Here is a 23,202-nt window from a genome sequence, read left to right on the forward strand (position 1 = left end):
TCATACTGCCAAAAATTAAACACATTTGCAAGGTTCAGGAAGGTATGCTTTGTGTTTAGAAGTTTTTCATGAGAAATTCAAACTTTTTAATATCTTTTTTTTTTCTTTTAAACAAACGACACCAGAGTATACTATAATTGTATATAAAAGTCTATCGCAAATTAATTGAACTAATAATAATTTCTTGTTTTCCATTTCCTGTAACATTTGTGGCAGAAGGCCCTGTTTAATGCTTTTTATGTGTTTTAAAATTTGAAATTCTTTTCATGAATACAGAAAACATGTAGCTTTTTATACTCAAAGATTTGTATTTGTGTTCTTACCCTAAGACATTTTTTCTATGATAGTCATGTGTTTGATAAAGTAAAACCATATATTGTTAAATGAAGAGAAAATTCCTTTTGAAAAAGGGCCTTTATGAAATTTGTGACAGTAACTGCCCTATTGTGGTCACAGCCCCAAAATAAATGTTGATCACTCTTTAAAAAAAAAAAAAAAGAAAAGTCAATTTGAGGGAGAGAGAGAGAGAAGAATAGAGGAATAACAAATGATGTTGAAAAAGGCACTTGTGATGTCACAGAAGGTGTGGCACTCCAAATGCGTGTAACCTGAGTCATATAGTGATTATGAAACATGCACGCTTCGAAGGGAGTGGGGGTGAGAAAGGTCAGTTTGTGAGAGAAGAGGACGCTTTGATTATGGCCCCTTCATGCCCAACCCTGCTTTATGAGCTTTGACAAAGAGCATACAGATCCCATTTCACTGTTCTCAGTCACACGCGTCAAGCTCCTCTCTTTTTTCATGTGCCCTTAATGCTTGCTTCTGTCTGCATCCCCTCTTTACAGTACTTTCTCTGTTTATTAAAGCCTTTTCAGTAGTCCTTCACATATCAGTTTTTTCATCTGTCATGATCTTGTACTTCCCGCTTTTGTTATCTTTTTATACCCTTCCCTGTAAAATAATAACTTAGATAAGTAATTTGCAAGATTTGACAATCTGTTGTTTATTCAAATGAGTCTGTATTGCATTCTTTCTGTGGCTGATTTGCACTTTGGAGTAGAAACGTAATCTATTTCCTTTCAAAGTTTGCCTCTAAATCAGTCATGTAATACACATAATGCACACAGACGCCCACTGTAATGATAGTTCATATATGAGCAAAGAAAACGTTACCTCTAAATGCCATACCTGTCAGTGAAAGCTATAATTACACATGGGGCAAATGCTGCTTCTTAAAGGATCACAGTTGTAGACAGAGCTCAACTTGTCTGACTGAAAGTCAATCCAAGTTCTGGGTTCTTGCTTACTCATGAAAGGAACTGAGACAAAGAAAATAATCAATGGCAAGTGAAATCATGTAAAAATATACTTAATTTTATTTTTATTTCATTTTGTAGTTTGATTACTCCACAATTGAAGGGAAGTTCACCAAACAGGAGGAGAGGAAAGCATCATCACTGGGTGTTCAAGACTTGCCTACCAATTTTGATAGTTTTGATAGTGGTGGAGTGCAAACAGTACGAGCGTCTATGTTTGACCATGTGGTGGAGAGGCATAATGTTCAAATAATGGAAGATAACATTTCACAAGACCCAAGAGCACAGCAGGAAAGCACAATTAAACCCATGCCAAGACGAAACCACTCTTTGCGTATTCAAGATAACACCTTTAAAGCTCTTGAAGATGATGATTCTTGTAGTTTGGTCAAAGCAACCTATAGAGAACAAGTTTCTCCTTCCAGTCCTGTACGTGTGGAGCATGTCTTTGACACTGTGGCTGTGTTTGGAGAGAGCCATGCTGTAAGTGAGGTTTTGCCAACAGCTTCGCTTGAAGACAGAGCTCTCACACTGCGTTCTCGGCGATCAGTTCCTCCAGGTAAAGAGGACAGACCTACTCATGAGATAAGTAACCTGCTAAAGGATGAAGCAGCCACTCCACGTTACCTCAGAGTAGGGGCATTACACAAATGGACTGCCACAGAGGCAGACAGAGGGATTGAATCTCAGAGGGAGCAACAGAGAGAGATGTTAAGAAAGATGGAAGAAGAGATACAGAGGCAGACAGAATTGCACATGGCTGCAGCTGCAGCATTGGAGGAAGAGGAGGAAGACAGCGAAGCAGAAAGGAAGAAACAGTTAGAAGCACAAAGAGACAGAGAGAGGGAACGAGAAGAAGTTGCAGCACCCAAACGGCCTAAGATGTTAGAAGCCGAAGAACAAATGAACAAACCTAGAGCCACTTACTTTGCTCTGACTGGACAGATTCAAGAGCCTGTGCATCAAGGTGAGAGAGTGGATGAGGAAGCAATCTTAGGGAGAGTTAAACAAAATATGGTGGGTGGAGAGGACAGAGGGATGAAGGAGGTTCCTTTTGATGATTTCACTGTTAGATTAGGACAGTGGGGTCCTCAGAATCCAGTTGCTCCATTTAGAAGAAATCCTTCATTGGAAGCTGCAATGCATAGAGATTTGCAAGAGGAGCAGCATAAAAATGACACTGGACTAAGAACAGATAACAGATTACAAGAAAGGGAACGGCAAAAAGCAGTCAGGGAGGAGATGGAAATAGAGAGACAAAGACAAGCAGAGTTTGAAAAGATGATGAAACAGAGAGATTTGGAGATAGAGAAACAAAAAATTGAAAGGGAGAAAAGGAGAGAAGCTGAGAAACAGAAACAAAAAGAGAGACAAAAAGAGTTGGAAAGACAGAGGGAGTTGGAGAGACAATGGGAAATCGAACGTCAGAAACGAGAAAAAGAGCGACAGAAACAAATTGAATATGAGCGAATGAAAGCTGCAGAAAAAGAACTAGATCAGCAGAGAGAATTTGAGAGACAACGACAAAAAGAGTTTGAGCGAGAGAAAGAGAGAATGCTCGAACAAGAGATGCTTAAGATTAGAGAATTTGAAAAACAGAAGGAGATGCTGGAGTTGGAGAGACAAAGGGAAATTGAAAGACAAAAGCAGAGAGAACTTGAAAAACAAAGAGAGATGGATAGGCTAAAGGAGTTAGAAAGACAGCGAGATTTGGAGAGGCAACGAGAGTTGGAGAAACAGAAAGAGCAAGAGAGGGAAAGACAGAGATGGTTGGAAAGGCAGAAAGAATTGGACAGGCAAAGGGAACTTGAGAGGCAACGAGAGTTGGAGAGACAACAGGAGATTGAAAGACAGAGGGAGACTGAAAGGCAGAAAGAACTTGAAAGACAGAAGCAGAGAGAGCTTGAGATTGAGAAATGGAAGCGACAGAAAGTAGAGGAGAGGGAGGCCAAGAAAGAGCTGGAAGAACTTGAGAGGATCAAGGAGCTTGAGAGACGACAGCTTCTTGATTTTGAGCTGCAGAGACAGCGGGAAAGGCAACTCCAGCAAGAGCAAGTGAAACAGAGATCAAAAAAAGAGCGAGAAGAGAGACAACAGCACCCTGAACGGCAGAGAGGAGCAGAGCGACATCGGATAGAGACAGAGCAAGAGAGGTCTATACCTACATCTCCACTTCGGCCTAAAGTTCTTGATCTGGATGCAGTGTCCCTTGGTTTTAGGAGTGGTCGAGACAGCCATGAGAATAGCCCAACAGCCCGATGGAAGCAACCCTCACTTCGTCCTGATGAGCTTTACAAACCTGCCATCTTAGACATTGATTCATTCAGAAGTCAAACCCAACCTAATACCTTCCCTTTAACTGGATTTGCAGGTTTGGAGTCAGGAGGTGTTGGTTCAGTGATTCAAGCTTGCCCACAGGCCACACAACCAAATGTTCTCCAATCCCAAACAGCATCTCAAGTTCAGTCTCCTCCTCAGTCCCAGTTTCACCCTCAGTCCCAGTCTTTCTTCCAGCCCTCCCCAGCAGAACGTATGAGAACTCAACTCCCGCCACCCCTGCAACCTCAGATTCTGCATCAATCCCAACCTCATTCACTGCCTTTTGCTACAGAAAGACCTAGGCCACAAACCCACTCATTGATTGAGACCTCAGATTGGGCCTTTGGTGCTCACCAGCCCATCTCAGCTTTGCCCCATGGGCAAACTAATGCTTGGGAACATACTCAAGCAGAGTTGGCTGTAGATGACCCCCATTGGGTATCAGCCATGGAAGGATCCAGAAGACCAATTAGCACCAGACCTGGTGGCCTTGATCAGCAACTATTGCATCATGAGGATAGAGGTTCAAGTAACATTTTGACACCCAGTTCAACCTCTTCCATGAGTCCAGTCTTTATTCCTGTACAGCATCCCACTTTTGCACCATCCATGGTTCCAATTCAAACTACTGTGCCGACTGCGCAACCAGGTCTTGGACCCTCTGTAGCCCCTACAATGACCCCAGAGAGATGCTGGACCTCAGCACCTTTGAATGTGGGGTCAAGTGGAGCTTTGGTTTCTTCTCCCACAACACCATTATCTAAGAAAGAGACTACAGTACCCACTAGTCACGTTGCAGCGTTCTCTGTCAGCGATCCTATGTGGAGTCCAAACTGGGAGCTGGCATCCCAGGGACAGAGAGAGAACCGTGCCTCGCACAGGGACAAAATACAACAGGTGAGGAAGAATGCACACACACACAGAAATATACGCACACACACACACACTCCAAATTCATATTCTATATTTGGTATAAAAAAATATTTTTTGGCGTGAGCAAATATTGTGTCAGGTGTTGTGTTTAGCATAGTATTGACATTGGTCAGTTGAATTGCAGAGCCACCTTGACATTGGTATAAAAAAATATTCTTTGGAGTGAGCAAATATTGTGTCAGCGGGTCTCTTGTTGTATTGCGTTTCTTTTGAATTCTTAAAGAAGCTTGATTGTGGCCCCCTTCTATGTTTGTGTAGAAACGTTCAAGGAGTATGTGTCGAAGATCTGCCCCTACGGAAATCTCTGCTGATGGCCCGCTTACCCATGTAAGAACTCGCAGAAGTCGCAGCGCACACAAAGAAAGAAGTGGAGAGAGCTCGGTAAGTAGGAGCATAATCAAACTTAGTTTTGTGTATTTTTCTCTCTGTATGTCACTCATTTTCTCATACACGTGCTCGCACACAACCCTATTTATAGGTACTTAAAGTAGCTTTTTTTTTATTGAGATTATTTTTATATCAGCACTTCTAATTAACAAATAGTGTACAGCTTTTTTTATTAATTTAAATTTCCTTAACTCACCTGCCCTTTATAACACAAACTTGTCACCTTGTCAGTGAAGGTGTAAGAAGCTTGTTAATTTCTCAGCTTATGAGACTTAGCCAAAATCACTGAGGTCATGGTTTCTCTCGCTCCATCATAAACATTGTGAAGTTGTTTTCGTTCAGTTCCTAACCTTAAACTTGTAATGTAGCACATAGTTTTGAGCTATATTTCAGATGTTGTCAAAAGGCTTAAGAAAACTGAGATGAAATTGCCCAGCCCTACTTTGCACATGGACCAGCAAACATCTTACATAAGAGTTAAGTTCTTCACCATGTTCTAATGGAAAGTGTATAAAAATGAAGGATGGAGAGATTGCCTGTTGACTTCTGATGATGTCACCAGCTTGTAGAGACCAGATGTTGGAGGAGTTCCCCGACAATGTGAATAACAGCTGTCATATGACCCTTTCTGGCATGCAGTGCTCGGCTAATGATGTTTGCCCATATCTGATGGACTTAATAGAATTGTTAAAGCGCATGTTGAACTAGTTATTTAGGCTGAGGGTCATTAAAGCTGAATGTTTATATTTATATGCATGTTTGTCGGGTATGGAGGCTAACTAGCTTGTGTTTTATTTGTGTGTGTTTGAGTGGGTGGTGCAGGAATGCAGTCTGATGACAGAAAGGAGTGCCTTTAAGTTATTGTGCAATGGTAGAGCATTTTCTCCATGGCTACACTGCTAGCAGTGAGTGAGATTGTGAAAATCAAAGTAAAAACAGATTTAATCACAATCATAACAACTGTGTGGAAAGTTATGAACATGTATGCACAACATTAACTCCAGTTTAAACATTCTGTTGAAGAACTTAAGATTGATCACCTTCTTGTTTTTGGCGGACAAATTCATTGAAATTTCGTACAAAAAAAGTGTTTTCAGAAAAGAGGGAAGTTTTTCCACCTAGAGACTTACTCAACAAGGCAGTTTTTTTTTTTTTTTTGCCGAGTTCCCCTGAATGCATACATAGTGCCATCTGCTGTATGAATCAAGTTATTACAGTGTTGATTTTTATGAGTCACAGTAAGCTGTGGCCATAAAAATGTGTCTGATGCCAGCCGAGAATATCCTCTTAACCTTTAATTTAGTTTGAAACTGAACCCTTTCCAGGACTGACAGTTTGTTTCTTATTTTAATGATTGAGTTTATTGTTGTTATGTGGGTGTCTACATGTGGGCTTCAAGAGGAAGCATTCTCTCTCTCTTGCTCTCTCGCTCTCATCTTTTCTCAGTATTGGTCATCATAGGAAGTGTCATTTTTACATCACTGTGTGCTCACGGGCACAGAGGATTTACACAGACACTGAGAGAGGCAGAGAAGTAATAAACAGTCACATAATCTTCAAAAAAAAGTAAAGACTGTAAGACATTCTTTTGAGCTAAATAGAAGGATTTGCATCATAGAAACATGGCTTATCACTTCTGTCCTTCCTGCTGTTGGTGGCTGTGGGTAAGCTTACTTTATTTTTCTGTCAAGATGGTAAACGCAGACAAATGCTAAGATGTTTGACTTTTGGATGAAGCCAAAAGTAGTTTTTTTCTCCTAGCGTAGATGCATTTAGTCTTTTTTTATTAAAATATTGATTTGTGAAGTTGTTTCTTCCCTTATGATTTGTGTGTATTATTCTGTTCAGTAATATTATCTTCATGTGAACAGTGTGAGGCCTCTGTAGATGCTTCCAGTTGTCTGGCTAATTAAATAGACATCGTTTACACTCTGTTCTTTTAATTTCCTGAAAGTTATTCAGGTGACGGAGGTGGACAGATGGCTCACCCTCCATAAAAAGTACTTTTATTTCTTTTCTGTCTCCCTAGGCATCTTTGAATAAATCAGATATGGGTTTTGGGCTCAGGTACAGTTTGAAAAATCAAGCAATCCATTCTGTATATTGCACTTTTTTGGAATCTATTATGATGTTGTTAGAAATACACTAGTATTTTCTGCTTGTATTGTGCTAATATGAGCCTAGTACTCATATGCAGTATCAGAAACATTTAATATAGACACATAGAGTACACATTTTATTCAGCTAGCACTGCTCATTGACTGGCTGTGTCTTCCAGCTAGACCAAAACATATGCTTATGTAGCATTGTTATTGGTCTTATCAATTATCAATCATTTTAGTATGCATACCAGCTGAATGAATCAGTTCTGTTAATGTAAATGGCCATTGGCCAAGCCAATCTTAAACAGTGCACAATAAACTTATTCAAGCAACATGGGCCAGTTCCCTTCTATATCATCTGCACATCAACAGCATCTCTTTAATTGTCATGTAGGAGAAGGTTTCGGTGAAACAAAAAAATGGAGTTCAAATACTAAGAGTTTAGATTTGTTTCATTTCCAAATTTGAGTGTCTTATTGAGCAAACAGATCTTTTGCATTAACACTTTACTTTGCCATTGCTGTATCAGAGTCATAAAACTGGGCTCTAATACAATGATCTTTACGAAAAGCCGAAACATCCACATATGTCGTAGCCTGTGCCACCACCTGTGTATGCTGTAATTTTCAGTTTTGATGTGTAAAGTGTTAACACAAAGGAAGTAGCATCAGTCAGTGTTACCCTTCCTGTATAGGCAACATGTGGTTTAAAGAGGAACATCAAACGATTTAGACCACTTGTTCTGTTTGGACTTTAGAATTACTCTTTGTTATCTTGATGTAGTCAGAGTAATAGGATATAATAACCCAGTAATCAAACCCAATATGCTGTTGTTTGTTGTTAAAGGCTAAAGGCTAACCCTTTAAAATGTTACTGAGATATTGGAACAGGCGACCAACTGATGACCAAAAATAGGGTCAAGTTATTTTAAGTGAAATATACCTACACAACCACACACAAAGTGTACACATATACACAGTACTGTCGTATCAGGGCCAAATTTATTTGACATTTATGTTACACTACATTAGTTAGAAACAGCATTTTTAATAACATTGCAAGATTGTCTTTCTTTTAGTTATCCTAAACTAACGTGATTACTTTGGTAATAGGCTTTTAAGTCTGTTAGTAGTCATGAGGTTTCTAAAATTAGGGTGGAGTAAGTAAAGCTCTCTATCATAAACTATATTGGTGTTGTACGTTATATATTTTCTAAGCAGCGCTAACTATGAGTAATGTCTAAATAAATATACTGTATGATCCAAACAGTGTTTAAAAAAATGCAGTAAGCAGGAGATTCCAGTTCTTTGAGGTGGTTTTACCATCAGGCAGATGACTGAATCATGAGCAATGCCTCTGTGACTCATTTGAATGCCAGGCTGACATGGTGGTTTTCTTGTGATGATACATTAATAAAAGTATGGTCGTCATTTTGCCACTCAGCACTGTGGCTAATGTATGCACTTAAACGATATATGGACGTTAGCCAGATTATCCTCATGTCAGTTAATATTGTATCTGTATTTGAAATCTTTGCCTTTATGCTGCTTATCTTGTAATAAGATTAGTGGTTGTGTACCGATTGTCATAGAAGAAGGAAAGCATATTTCTATTGCTCTGTCTCTATAAACGGAACAAAACCTAATTTGCCATTGATTGGCTTGTGCCATTTATAAGACTCTCTTGTCTTGCTGTTCCTCAATCTAATGTTAGCGATTTGTGTCTTCTGTGCCAGCTAAAACTAGAGCCTGTAGTATTTTATTTAAACACAAATAGTTATAAATAGAATTTTGTATATTTCATATTCATTTTATCACAACATTTCAAACTTACTTTATTTCAAAATTTAAATTAGACTTACGTGAGGTCTCAGACTTATGTGTTTAAAAAAACACAACTGACACAGTTATTTAGATAGCTGTAATAGTTCAGTGGCACATGGTTATATTATTAATATTAATATTCAGATGTAGATTTGGTCTCAGGTGTGGTTAATGTGTGAGATTTTTTTTCTTCTTTATTTACATAGTGTAATTCACTCCCAGTCCACTAGTGGACGCTAAATTGCACCTCAGCATTTCACTGGCTGTCTTCTTTTTCCCCACCATTTGAACTCATTATGTTTAGTTCATACATCAGTGAATCCCATAATCTATTAAGATGTACAGAAAGATTTGCTAATTTCATTTTTGCTTGTGATCTGGTTGATTTTTTTAAAGACTCAAAATCAGAAATCAGATTCTGAAGTTCAGTAAGTGGATATGGAAATATATGTCAGGCCAAAAAAGGACAGCAAGGTTTGGTTGGTCATCAGTGATGTTTGCATGACAGATTGTGTACATTTGCAAAGCAAATTAACTCATTGTACCATGTGCTATAAACACCTTACAAGCCAGAGTGAATTACTCTTAACATGCCCAGATATGTGCTAATAATCCCATTTAATTGTTTCTAACAATTTCTTCTTCTTTTTTTTTTCTTGGTTAATTTCATCAAGCATTCTTCTGCTCTCAGCAAAATGAGCTGCTGACAATATTGCATAACCAGTGGACCTCTTTCCATCTCTCTCTCCTTTTCTTTCTCTCTCAAAGCTGGAACCACTGCAGTGCATATATCTTCCTCTCTCTCTCTCTCTCTCTCTCTCTCTCTCTCTCTCTCTCTCTCTCTCTCTCTCTCTCCATCCCCATATCTCTCTCTCTCTCTCTCTCTCTCTCTCTCTCTCTCTCTCTCTCTCTCTCCCGTGCTCATATCATATGGCTTCCCTAACCCCTCCCTCTCTGTCTCTGCTCTCGTTTTCCTCCTCCCTCTGTTTTCTCCTTGAGTACAAGTCCTGTAGCACGGGGGACGGAGGCAGGAAAGCTGACGCATTTCTGTTCTACCTGCCAGTACCTGCAGGGACACATTTAAGGACACCAGAGGAAAAGACCACCTCGGAACAGTATTTGTGTTTCAGTGCCTGCGAAACCACCTGGATACTTCTGGCTCGTAATTTCCTCATTTTACAAACAGACTTTCACCCTGGACTTGTGTGTACTAGGCATTCTAGCAACAAAGAAATAAGGAAACACTCATCCTGGTCTCCAGCTTTGACCCTACACTGAGAGTTACGGATGTTTTCCGAATTGACAGGTTGACAGTTTTGATGCTTTTTGGGAGATGCAGTTGTGTTGAAGTAGCTCATGCTACCTGACAGGTTTGAGACGTGACTGGGGAAGTCGGTATGTTTGACAGCTCTGATCATGAGTTGACTAGCGTTTGTTTGAGTATATGACTCGGCTGACAGATCCACTCAAAAGACTCTCAAACATTCATGTAGGAGCGGTCCACTGCTCATTTCAGACCATCTCTAGTGACGCAGCTTGAAGTGACATGACATTTGTCTATGAAATGTGACATTTGCATACTATTCATTCATTAATGCATTGATTGATTGAAATGTAACTATTTAAAACAAGTTGCTCAGGTTAATAAGTAAGGCGTATTGAATCAGCTTCCATGACATCACGCCACTCTATTTTTTGTTTAGGGACGTAATTGCAGGTGCCTCTGTGGTTACATAATAACTATAACTTTGTTGCTTTGTCACTGAGCATAAGGCATTGCAGGACTGCTGTGTTCTTTGGGACAACCCAGTGTCCTCTATTCTAGCTCTTACTGTGATGTCTCAGAAAACTGCATTGTAGAATGATGACTCTATCAACAGTGTGTCATGTATGTGCCTAATATAATTTTGTCCATGTAATTTTGAGTAATCGCTAATGAATAATCTTAAATTACATGGGAGTATCTGAATGACTTTATATCTGTGACTCGCAATTAAAAATGTAGCCATTGAGGTATGTTACTAAAACTAGTCCCAAAACTTTAGTCAAGAATTGTTGGAAGTTAGATCACGGTTGACTGCTTGGTGGTAATTTGCAGTTTGTTTCATACTGGAGCACAATCTGTCTTGGCCTCGCTCTGGAGACATGGTGTATCAGAACAACACTTAAGTTGCTGGACTGGGCTAAAGAGGAAGGCCCTCTGTATCTTAAAGTGCCACCCAACCATGGAGTTTAAACACCGATGCTCGTTCAACTGGACCTTACTGGAATCGAGGCCATTTCCCTGAAGGGTGAACCCTCAGTGGACCTTAGAACTTCCATTTGAGAAGAACTTCACTGAAAAATCTTGACATTGAGCTTCATAAGGACAAACTTTAATTCAATTTACTCACTCTGAATCCTGAGAGATGGAGTACCTGGGCGACAAGTTGTCAGTGGCCCACTCGCAAGTGTCAGGCTGGATGGGGAATGTGCGCCGTTCCCTTCAAGGTGCCCTCAACTTGGTCTCCAGCGGTGTAGAGCGAAGATCTGCAGGAGGACGTGGAGATGACGGAGGTGGCTTTAAGAGGGCTGCCTCTCTTCGTAGCCTGGCCAGTCGCAGCCAAGAGTCCTTCCGGAGATTCAGCCTGCGCAGCCAACAGCGCTTATCCCTGCGCAGACGAACCACCTCGCTGGCTTCACCGAGCACTCCCTCGTCTGTAAGAGAAATATATGCAATTTATATCTCTGTATTACCCAAATTCATCATCTCTAAAATCACAGAGTAGCATACATACTGATTTCCCACCTGGCACCATGTAGTCCTCAATCTCTGTCTAGGAGGTCATGAGTTGGTCATGAGGTCACTTTCCATTTAAACAAAACTGCTTATAGCCTTTCTTTTGTCATTGTCTGAACCTGATACTGAGCTTGCTTCTGTAGTTGTCTCAAGCTGTACGGCAGGAATGGGAAACTCTGGTCCTGGTGGGCCACAGTCCTGCAAAGTTTAGCGCTATCCCCTATTAAACACACCTGAAAAATCTGACCTCAGATGTCTTCAGGATTGCTTGAAAATTACAGGCAGGTGTGTCCGATTAGGGATAGAACTAAACTTTGCAGGACCGAAGGCCCCCCCCATGATTCCAGTTTGAAGGGAGCATATATGTTCCATTCAAAGTGCATTAAAGTGTGCGAGACATGAATTTAAATTGTATTTATTTACAGAGGAATATTATATCACACTTCACACTTCTCTAGTAAGTGTCGTCTGTGTGTGAAGGCGCTGCAGACAGTGGTGTAGTGCAAATCCGTGAATGAATGTTCCGAAGTCAAGTAAACTTCAACAGATTTCCTGTGATTAATGAAAGTGTTCATATTTTACAAATGTTAGTTGGTACACAAAAAAATGTACACCTGCTCCCAGCCTCGCTTAAATGGGTTGTAAATCTTCCAAACGTTTTGCTCATTGATGGCGCTGCACGTTTATAAAACTGTTTACCTTATATAATCACGTATGTATCATGCAGCATTTTGATAAAATAATATACAGTATTATATACCGTATACTGTTTTAGCACTGTTGCTTGATTTGGCAGACAGAGTGCTGCACAATAGACATATTTTTAGAGGCTGTGGCAGAGAATGATGACTGGTCGATTAACAGATGAAACTGCATTAACAGCATCTGTAATGTGCTTTTTAGGACATGATACTCCGCTATGTACACTTAAAAATAAAATGCTGCGTTTTGAATACACTTCCGATAACAAAACTTCAATTTCTGCGTCTGAGAATTTTTTCTTTTTTATTCACTTTTGAGAGGATATGTTGAAATCCTTATTTTTGTTTCATGATATGATGCCCATATATAGTTGTCAGTCGGAATACATGGGCAGGGATTATGGTTTTTATGAATGAGCGTGCATGCTCGCCCGATTTACGAATGTTTGGAATTCATTAACATACACGTTTAACTATCAAATCTGATGTTTACGAAGCGTTTGTGAATCCGGAGGAGAGTTGTCGGAAAGGTCGGTTTTATGCGCAAATTACTCTGAATTTACTCGTATATTTACGCAAGTTTCATGAATGAGGCCCAATGTGTGTAGTATTTTAATAATACAGACATGCTACGTCTGTTATGTTGTCATTGTAACGTGACTTATGTTGTCAGTTGAGTCACTTCACTTTCATTCAACTCCTTTCCCTTGGCTTAATGGGATAGTAAAGTGTTTATTGGATGCAGACTTTAGAATCTCAGTGGAAGTAGTATTGTTTCATGAATAATGTGAATTTTCAATCGACGTACTCTTTATCACCCACTATATAGTAGTAGGCATATGTGTACACGGCAAGACCTGAAATGGATGGGTCAGATAAGGGAGACATCCGACTACTGATGTGCCTCCAGGAACAGAAAAGATACATTAGGCTTATAGGAGTTTTATTTAAATCAAATTTTTATACCATGACTCTGTATGTTTAATACATCTTCACCCTTTCATGTATGTTGTATACATTTTCTTTCTTTTGTACCTGGTAATTCTCCATCTCCTACTCTGTATGTGTTTGTGTTTGGTGGCTTGACCTTTGCAAAGGTATAAGGGAAGCTTTGAGATGCACAGTGAGCTTAGAGCGGCATTCTGGGAAAGCTAGGTCAGCACAATTGATAAAAAATGTAGACATGGTCTGCATGGGTACTGTTTCATGCATACTGAAACCTGGCACTACACTGCAAGGGTAGTTTGCATAAACTTCTTGGACATTTACATGCATGTTCTCAGCATGTTCTCTCTTACACCAAAAGATCATGTACATTTGCAAAGAATTGTGATGTTTGAGTTATGCCTCATATTCAGTGCCTGCTGATGTTTAGGTATGTATAAGCCAGATGAAAGGGGTGTTGTCCTGCTTGTTCAACAACACACTGAGTGATTTCAAAAGCAAGAAGCTGCTGTTTGTCTAAGACCATGAGGTGGAGTAAATCAGGCAATGCTGGTGGGCAGGTTTTCAACTAGATTATATACCCCCTGATAGATGAATTTCAGTCATGTCACGTCTCATAATGCTCATTCACTCTTCTGTCAGTCAAGGGCTTTTCCTCCACCACTCGGACTCTATTTTTGTGCTTGTGTGTCACAAAGATTGAACAAAAGGAAGAACTGTACTGTACATTGATTATTTGTTTCAGTGAAACAGGAAACAATCAAAACAGGTACGTAATCATTGTAACTGAATTAACTAGCCATAATGGGGTGTTTCCTGTGTCCTTCAGCCGTCACCACTCTCTCTGTGACATACATAGGAAGAATGCTCCATTCGCCTTCAGCCATACTATATATTATCACACATGAAGGAGCTGGGATATGAACACTTTGCCTGGAATAGTTTGAACTTTGTAACAATTCTTCAGGGTTTACAGGCTCAGAATAATGCAAGTTTGAAAGTAAATGTGTACATTAAGAGCACTTTAAGCATATTATTTGAGGCAAAGCTCCAGTGAACTAGTGCTTTAAATGACAAAACTGCACATTCTGACCAATAATTGTTTTGACGGAAATGCTTTCATTAAGATTGGGTTTGCCAGTAATAAATAAATATATATAAATATATATATATATATATATATATATATATATATATATATATATATATATATATACATATATATATATATATATATATATATATACACACACACACACATACACACACACATACCTACACATATATACACACATACATACACACACACACATATATACACACACATATACATATACACACATACACAGCTTACTTTAAGAAATATAAATACTTTTATATAATACTATATATACACACACACTAGCTTACTTTAAGAAATAAATACTTTTATTCATCGAGGACACATTGATTAATCAAAAGTGATAGACATTTTAATGTTACAAAATGTTCCAGTTTTAAATAAATGTTTCTCTTTCAAGCTTTCTGTTCATCAGAGAATCTTGAAAAACAATCACGATTTCCACAAAAATAGTTTTCAATATCGATAACGATAAGAAATGTTTCTTGAGCAGCAAATCCGCATATAAGCTTGATTTCTGGTGGGTCATGTGACTCCGTAGACTAGAGTAAATTACATTTTAAAATATATAAAAATAGTAAGCAGTTATTTTAAAAAAATGATAATATTTCACAGTATTACTGTTTTTACTGTATCTTTGATCAAATAAAGGAATGCTGAATGAGCATAAGAGACTTCTTTCAAAAAACATTTAAGTCTTATAGACCCCAAAAGTTTGTACTTTTTAGATTGTCTATTTTGTTTGGATAATTTGACATCTTTTTAAATAACAGTCATTTATTCTCAAGTGCCAGAGGACCTTGTCCTGCTGCAGTTGAATTTAATATATGTAAATTCAGTCTATCAAGCATCTAACACTGCTCTTTCACAATATCAGCTGTTAATGTTTGATGTTCCCTCAGGTAAATGTAGCCACACCTTGGGTGGGAATGTTTTGTGAGAATGCCATGAGATGAAAATTAGTCTCTTAGCGTGCACACACACACACCAAGAAACATGTACAGTACATGCACTATTGGAAATTAAGAAAGGCTTAATAATTGCTTAATAATAAAAGGAGATTCGGTTTTGGAGATGAGACTCCCACAACTGTAAATAAAAACACCAATGAATCTCTATGAAAGGCCAAACATCAGTGTGTTGATGGTAAAGTGACGGCTACCCTTTTCTTTCTACCTCTCATCTTTTCTTTCCATCCGTTCATTGTTCCTTTGCTTCCCCTGACGCACTCTTCCTGTTCATGTAGGGAGATGGCGAGAGGTTTTCAAGTTCTCTTTCTCTCTCTGCTGCTGTGTATTTGTTATTTTCACACTGAAAGTTTTAGATAAGAGTGTTCTTATCCAGGGCTTTGCCCTTTAAAATAAGATATTGTTTTATCTAGAACTACACCCTTATATTTTCAGTGTGGCCCTTACAACTAATGTTAGTCCTGAGTGTACCACTCCCTCTCAGCGTGTGTGTGTGATAATTTATGTTTGGTCGGCAGGCACAGAATATCAGTGGCTTTCCAAGGTGAGCAGACAGTTCATAGGTGTGTCTTCACTGGAAATGCACTAGGAGCTTTGTTTATGAGACTTGGAAGATTTACCTGCCTTAAATAAAGCCAAATTGTTTGGATAGCCAAAAATGAAAGCATTTATAACCAAACACACCCATTTCATTGTCTTTGAGGGCATTTATATGCAAAGATGTGCAAAAGTTCAAACAGACATTTTGCTGATGCATTGTTCATAGCCGATGCTAATGAATCAGCACTGCAATACAGTACGTGCTAAAAGCTTTAGGTTAATCAGCCACCAGCTGTTTGAGACATTCTTCTTGGCTTTTCTGGTCAAGTGATTAGCGTAAAAAAAGTGTAATTCCACTCTGTGTTTTGGATTTGGATTAGTTATTCAGAACGTTGTTTTTTTTTTTAAAGAGAAGCTTTGTCAAAATATACTGTTTCTGCCATTAACTTTTGTAGAAGCAACCGTTTGATTACCCCAGTATGGTACTTCTGCAAAAATATACCACAGGGGTAGTAACTATTAGGGCTAGGTATCGTTTCAGATATTTCGATTCGATTCACAAGCTCTCGATTCGATTCTTGGTTCGATTCTCTAAAACTTTTAAACAAAAAAAAAAAAAATAAAAAAATGTTTTAATACAAATGCCATTGATATTTCTAAAACATGAACAGTAAACATCAGTTTACAAATGGTGAATTTATGAAAAGAAATTAAGAGCCACAGGCCTGTGTTTTAAACCTTTTCTTTTTTTGTATAGGGTCCTTTTTTAAACAATAATTGGGCCATATAAAATGTTCTTCTTAAATTTTCTGGTAATCAGATGAAGGCATAAAACAATTTAATTCATTCATTCATTCATTGCGGAAATTATGGCACCTTTACGAGTGATATCAAATGCTTCCGCAGATTTGTAGTATTACTTTAGAATTTTACCTGAGCATTGCAAATCCCGCATATTGCTTTGTTCTTGGTTCTTGTCAACAGTATCTCCATGATAAGCACTGAATGAGTGACGTGCTTTCTGTTGTAACATTGCGCAAGGTAAATAAAAATCTAGTGGAGAAGACTAATGAAAAGATTCCCATTAATCAGATCTTCTTTTAAATGTTTGCTAAAATAAATACCAGAAAAGATAGAGTCGCGGCTTTTGAGAATCGATATCGAATCAACGTCATTTAAAAAAAAAAAAAGATTATTAAAAAAATAATAATAATAATTGCCCAGCCCTAGTAACTATGGTGGTTTGGTGGCAACTAAGGTTACCCTGGTAAGACTAGAGGTTGATATTCTGTTGTCTCTAGCAGTTGGTATCATAGAGCTGTCTGATTCATTACACTCTTTGGTTTTTGAGCTATGCATATGGATATTTCGTTTCTTTGTTTGTCCCAGCATGTGTTTATGGCAAGTTGTCAACCAAAATGGGTTTTTCTGAAGCCAGTGCTGGTACTGATCTGCAGACCCGAGTGACCCATTGTGAATATAAAATAACCAATATGAGATGTACACAAAATTGATAAAATGGAAAATCACTTACATTTTTTATAAGGTTTGAGTTCTGAATATTTATAGTTATCATTATTTAAAAAACAGCTGATGCATGTCCTCGTTTAGAAAGCTAACTCTCTGTGTGTGTGTGTGTGTGTGTGTGTGTGTGTGTGTGTGTGTGTGTGTGTGTGTGTGTGAGAGAGAAAGCTGAGATGTTTGTCAGGTGGGTGAACTGCTCTGATGTTGTCCAGTCTGATTCTCACTGCTCTCTTTTGTCTGTTACTCTTCCTGACAGTAAAGGCAGAGCTGATGAATGACATCCTGTGCTGTTTTCTCTGATGCAAACAGCCTCAACACACACTCTCCCTCTCATTCTGTCACTTACACACACACAGTCTCTCTCTCTCATTATTACTAATGACTTAATGCTTAGGTCGATACCTGTCATCTTAAATTCTGAATGTTGCTTTGGTGACTGTAAATGTAACATTCTGTGATAAACATTTTGTCATAACTAAATACACTCTCTATACAGACAGCTCTGCATTGATTTGTCGACTATTAAAGATTAAAAATAAATTGTGATCGTCTATGATAATGCATGTGCAATTGATCCCTATAACCACCAACTGAACAAAATCAATGGGAATATGTCAAACAAACAAACAAAAAATAGCATGGAAGCTGTACTACTATAAACATAAAAAGGTAAAAATAAACCAACATCATACTCCAGTTATATGAAGCACTTCTGGTTACTTGTAGGTGCGCGTGGACCCACAGTTCCACTATAAAGGATGATCTCTCGCTCACTAGAGGTTAAAGTGGCTCTATGCAAAAATAATTCTCTCTCGTATGAAGAAGAGCTGTAGAGAAACTCGACAACACATCCGTGGACACACGCTTTACACACAGATCTCTGCTTCGCCATTTATGTCAGTCAGAAATCTTTTAGAAAGGCACCATGCACATGTACACGACTGGAGAAGAAGGCCAGAAAAAACAATGAAACAAAATGATGTCGTAGTCAGCAGCAGCAGCAGAATTCCTGTCATCTCCAAGTAATTAAAACATTTAAAGATGATTTGTCAAAATGACTGTAAAAAAATAAATATAACCACTAGCAATATGATTTAATGGTTTATCACTTTTGACCAATAGGTGGCACTGTTATCAAATTGATGTGGTGTGGTCAGTGTGAGGTGAAAATGGCACATACAAATTTTGGTGTCAGTATGGCCACATTCACACAGCAGCAGGATACGTTTGTCAGTCCTGTATTTGAGTGCTTACAGTTACGTTAAAACACAGTACGGTTATTTTCAGGCATGACAACCGCATTCTGTAACCGAACTCACACCCGTATATTTTCAGGACTCAAAACGGAAATTAAGGATTCTCGGAAAACACATACTGTGTGAACGGAGCAGGACAACTAGTCGTCTGTCATGTCATACAGTGTGAGAGAAAGATTGTTTCATGTGTGGTTTCAGTAACTTACAGTGACAGAGAAATTAGCTGAGTGTTATCTGGAAGTTTTAGATCCACCGGAGCCTCTCCCATCAGTTTTGTGTTCTGCACATGAATCAAATGCTACGTTCTCCACGCACATATAAAATCTGCTGTCGGTTAATGAAGATTTGATGGATGAACTTGCTCGATTAGACTCTTGTCGTGTCAGAAAGTGATAAGACTTCCAGTTTTATGGACGTCGCCGTCTTTTATATTACTTTGGTCACTGTTGGTATGTATGGTAATTGTTAAGGAATATGGGCTTGACTCCCATTGCACATTCATACAGAGAGTATTCAAGAAGATACTGTAAGTTGCTGTGTGGACGGGATATTTTCGAGACTCACACCTTAGTTTGTAAATGCGGTTGTCAATCTCAAAAAAAGACAGTGGGAGTGTAGCCTATGTCAAAGCTTTGCAGAGATACAGCCTCCGATGCAGTTTGGCATTATGCCATCAAATTTGTTGATGTATTGCGGTACATGTTTACAGCGGTATCGTAGGAAACGCTCTATCTGGTGTTCCAGGGGCACCTCCTGCTGTCAGAGAGTGAATATGCATCTCATTCAGAGCTTCTGCTGTTTGTTTCGTTCAGGCATGTAGTATAATTTCACAAAGTTTGTGAAAAATTGGGTAATTATTAAATCAAATTATGTGTATGATTATTATTATATAACTAAATGATATGAAATTATATAAATTATATGTATATGAATTATATAACTAAAATTAAATAACTATAATTACAGATTTGGGTTAAATAAAGATGGCAGTCTTTATTTTTTTCTTTTTAGGAAACAAATCAAAGAAAAAAATAAACTAATTCTACTGTTTCTAATATTCTGTATGTTGCTCAGAAACAAAATATATTTTGTCCAGCGGAAAAAAAAAAGATTATTTTTTTATTTTTTTATTATTATTTTTTTTTTACCCAGTTATTTAAAAATAACACATTTCAGAGCTATAACAACAATACTGTGAAACCGTGATATTTTTGCTTAAGGTTATCATACTGTCAAAATCTCTGCCGGCCCATGCCTAATCCATACAAAATATAAAATACAAATACATTTTTGCCGACATGGTCTGAAGATGAAACTCGTACCAATGGTCTAGGAGGAGTTTAAAAAAGTAGGTTTTCAATGTAAATCAAAATGGACAGTAAACACAAAGTACAACTGATTAATTATTATTTATTATCAATGCTCAATCTAGCAAGACCAGTCACATGACAAGAGGCAAAACTGTTTATATGTTTATAACTGTATTTAAGCTACTAGCATATATATTATATATATATATATATATATATATATATATATATATATATATATATATATATATATATATATATATATATATATATATATATATATTAATATATATATATAATATATATATATATTTTTTTTTTTTGTATTTCATTTTTAATGGTGAATGGCTTCATATTAATGGTTTATCACTTTTGACCAATAGGTGCCACTGTTACCAAACTGATATGGTGAGGTCAGTGTGAGGTGACAATGACACACTTTAAGTTGGTGTGAATATGGCAATGGAGAGGCTGCTCACTGCACAGGAATTGGGTGGAGTTTACTTGGAGCTCCTCCTCGCTAGACGACCTGCGAGGAGGAGCGAATGTAAATTGTGCCTAATGGGTAGATCTAGAATATAGAATGAAGGGTGGAGCCTCCGATGCAGTTTGCCATCATTCCATCAAATTTGTTGATGTGGTAAACAAAAACTGTTTCGAAACTGAGTCGAATTTGAGTAAAATTGGACCAATGGTCTAGGAGTTGTTAGAAAAAGTAGGTTTTCATAGAAAACCAAAATGGTGGATTGGAAGTTCGACGGATTATGGCATAAATGGTATTGATGTTCTTGGCAAGCCTCAAGGAATCTATCAAGACCAGTCTCATGACAACAGGCAAAACTAATGAATAGCTATTAGCATTTTTTTCTAATTTCAATTATAATTTTGATACAAAGCCACAAGGTGGCACTGCTCCGAAACGTTTTGAGCACCTTCAGGGCATGCTGCCAAAGACACCAGAGTTTTGTAACAATACACCAATGTGTTTGTAAAATATTGCATTTTACGACAAAATTCTAAATGGCTGACATGGGAAAATTTGGTATTGTTCTTATGATTTTTGGCCATACTGTTTAGAAGTAGACAGTTTTCGAATCACTTGACCTCTAGGTGGCATTGTGCCGAAACTGTGCAGGTAGCCTCAGGTCATAGTTATTATAACACACTACAAGTTTGATCTCAATATGCTAAAGTGTTGCAGAGATATAGCCTTATGTCCATTTTGGCATGCTCTTTGTCAAATTTGTTTACACATTTGTTTGACTAATCAAATTGAATTCCATAACTTTTTGCCAACATGGTCTGAAGATGATCTGAAACAATTTGGCTGAAAATCAGACAAACCGCCTAGGATGGGTTTGAAAAAGTAGATTTTTTGAACTATTAAAATATGCGAAAAATCTTGACCTGTAGAAATTTACATTTTGGTGTCCAACTGACTCAGCATGAGCCAAGGAATCAGAGGAAAACATTATTTTACTTCTAAAATTTACAGTTCAAAGTTATAAGCGTAAACAGGGTAGGGGTGTGCACAAATAGTCAAATATTCGAATATACTATCTGCAATAATTATTTGAAAAATAAAAACACTATTCGAATTTCGCTAAAATGTTGCTTTGCTGGCAGTGAATGCTGTAAATCTCTGATAAATCCTGAGCACGCAAACTTTGTCAAGTGAAACTGATTTATCATGAAAATGAATCATGAAATACAAACACCGGAACGACATGACCAGTCGAATGAAGAAAATCAGTGGCACATCACTGCATTCACTACTGCAGGTAGGCACAAATGTGACCCGAGTGAGCCGAGAGACCACACATTTTCTCTGCAGCCGGCTTTATTGTTAACAGACTAAGGTTGTGTATACAATTAAAGCAGTTTTTCCTTTTCAGCTGGCTAAAAACGCTTTGGTAGACACACAACATAAGGAGCTGACTTTCACCCGATTATGCTGATTTTTTTTCAAGATCATGTGAAACAATGCAAGCACCATGCTAACTCGAGTGTATATGTACATGTTTTAAAGACGTTTTTTTCATTCGCTCTGCATTAAATGTTTTTTTCTGTACTTTTTTTTTTTTTGCACACGTTTATTGTTTTCAAATGAAAAAAACAGGATATAATTTATAAGCTTTTTGTGGTTAGATTATTTGGAAATGGTGACAAAAATAATGTTTGTTTAAGAAAATGGTCATATTTATTAAACGTAATTTAAATGAACTTATATGCGAATATTCATTTTTTTATTAGCTCAAATATTCTAATGCAATATTTTTGAAAAATGCCCATCCCTAAAACAGGGTTTGACTTGGAGAGTCCAAACTTGACTCTGTGTGCCAAATATTATAACTTTACCGCAAGTGCTTCTATGGGCTGCCATAGACTTCCAGAGCAGAAGAAGAAAGAAAGAAATCGCATGGATAAAATAGTGCTTGGCACCTAATAATAATAATAATAATAATAAACACATGCACATAAAGCATAACAAAATTACTAAAACTGAAATTAAAATGTAAAATGAAAATATTCAAAATATTAATAAATACTATAATGGCTTATAAATGATTTAAAAAGGGATATGTAATAATATTAAGGTAAAAATTAGTTACATTTACTATTAAAAACAAGCAACCTAAAATCTTTCTATTGTAATGAAACATCTTCATCCTGCTTGCTGCCTCAACTCCTATTCAGAAATTGATTTGAACATCTCAAAGGGATTTTCAGTTCAGTTCTGATTGGCACAAACCCCTGACAGTCACATACTCACAGTGCTCACACTCAGTTCGGCTTGTGATCAGAGAGTTGATGACTCTGTTTGTGTGTGTTAGATACACTGTATCCTCTGTAGTCTCCTCATTAAAAGAGGCACGGGTGAATGGATGCACCAGTTCAACAAGTAGATTTCTATGAGGTTATCATTGCAGTATTTTCATGGCAGTCTCACCAGTATATTCCTGTGCTGTTTCCTGTCATTCATTTTCACATGTTCACACAGTTTTTGTGACTCAGTTTTTGTATTTTGCAAATAATTTCCTGGTATTATGTTACAGCCCTGAAAATATCAGCAGCTGCCCAGTTATGGCACCAGGGTGTTAGTTTAAGGTGGTTTCTGTTACATGATGGTGAACTGGTGCTGACTGGGTTTGTAGCTGAATAGTGATCAGGGTTAATAG

At 37.8% G+C, this 23,202-nt stretch overlaps 1 protein-coding gene across 3 annotated transcripts in view; it reads left to right on the forward strand.

Annotated features, from left to right (window-relative positions):
• The window catches only part of si:ch73-138n13.1 (calponin homology domain-containing protein DDB_G0272472), a 39,599-nt gene that overhangs the window by 8,572 nt on the left and 7,825 nt on the right, over positions 1–23,202 (forward strand). For all 3 annotated transcript variants that reach the window (XM_042762554.1, XM_042762557.1, XM_042762556.1), the window contains 2 exons: positions 1,398–4,532; positions 4,827–4,949. In XM_042762554.1, the coding sequence (XP_042618488.1) occupies positions 1,398–4,532; positions 4,827–4,949 (3,258 nt within the window). The remainder of the gene's footprint in view (positions 1–1,397; positions 4,533–4,826; positions 4,950–23,202) is intronic.

Source organism: Cyprinus carpio, chromosome A8, assembly GCF_018340385.1.
Source record: "Cyprinus carpio isolate SPL01 chromosome A8, ASM1834038v1, whole genome shotgun sequence".
Classification (NCBI taxonomy): Eukaryota; Metazoa; Chordata; class Actinopteri; order Cypriniformes; family Cyprinidae; genus Cyprinus; species Cyprinus carpio.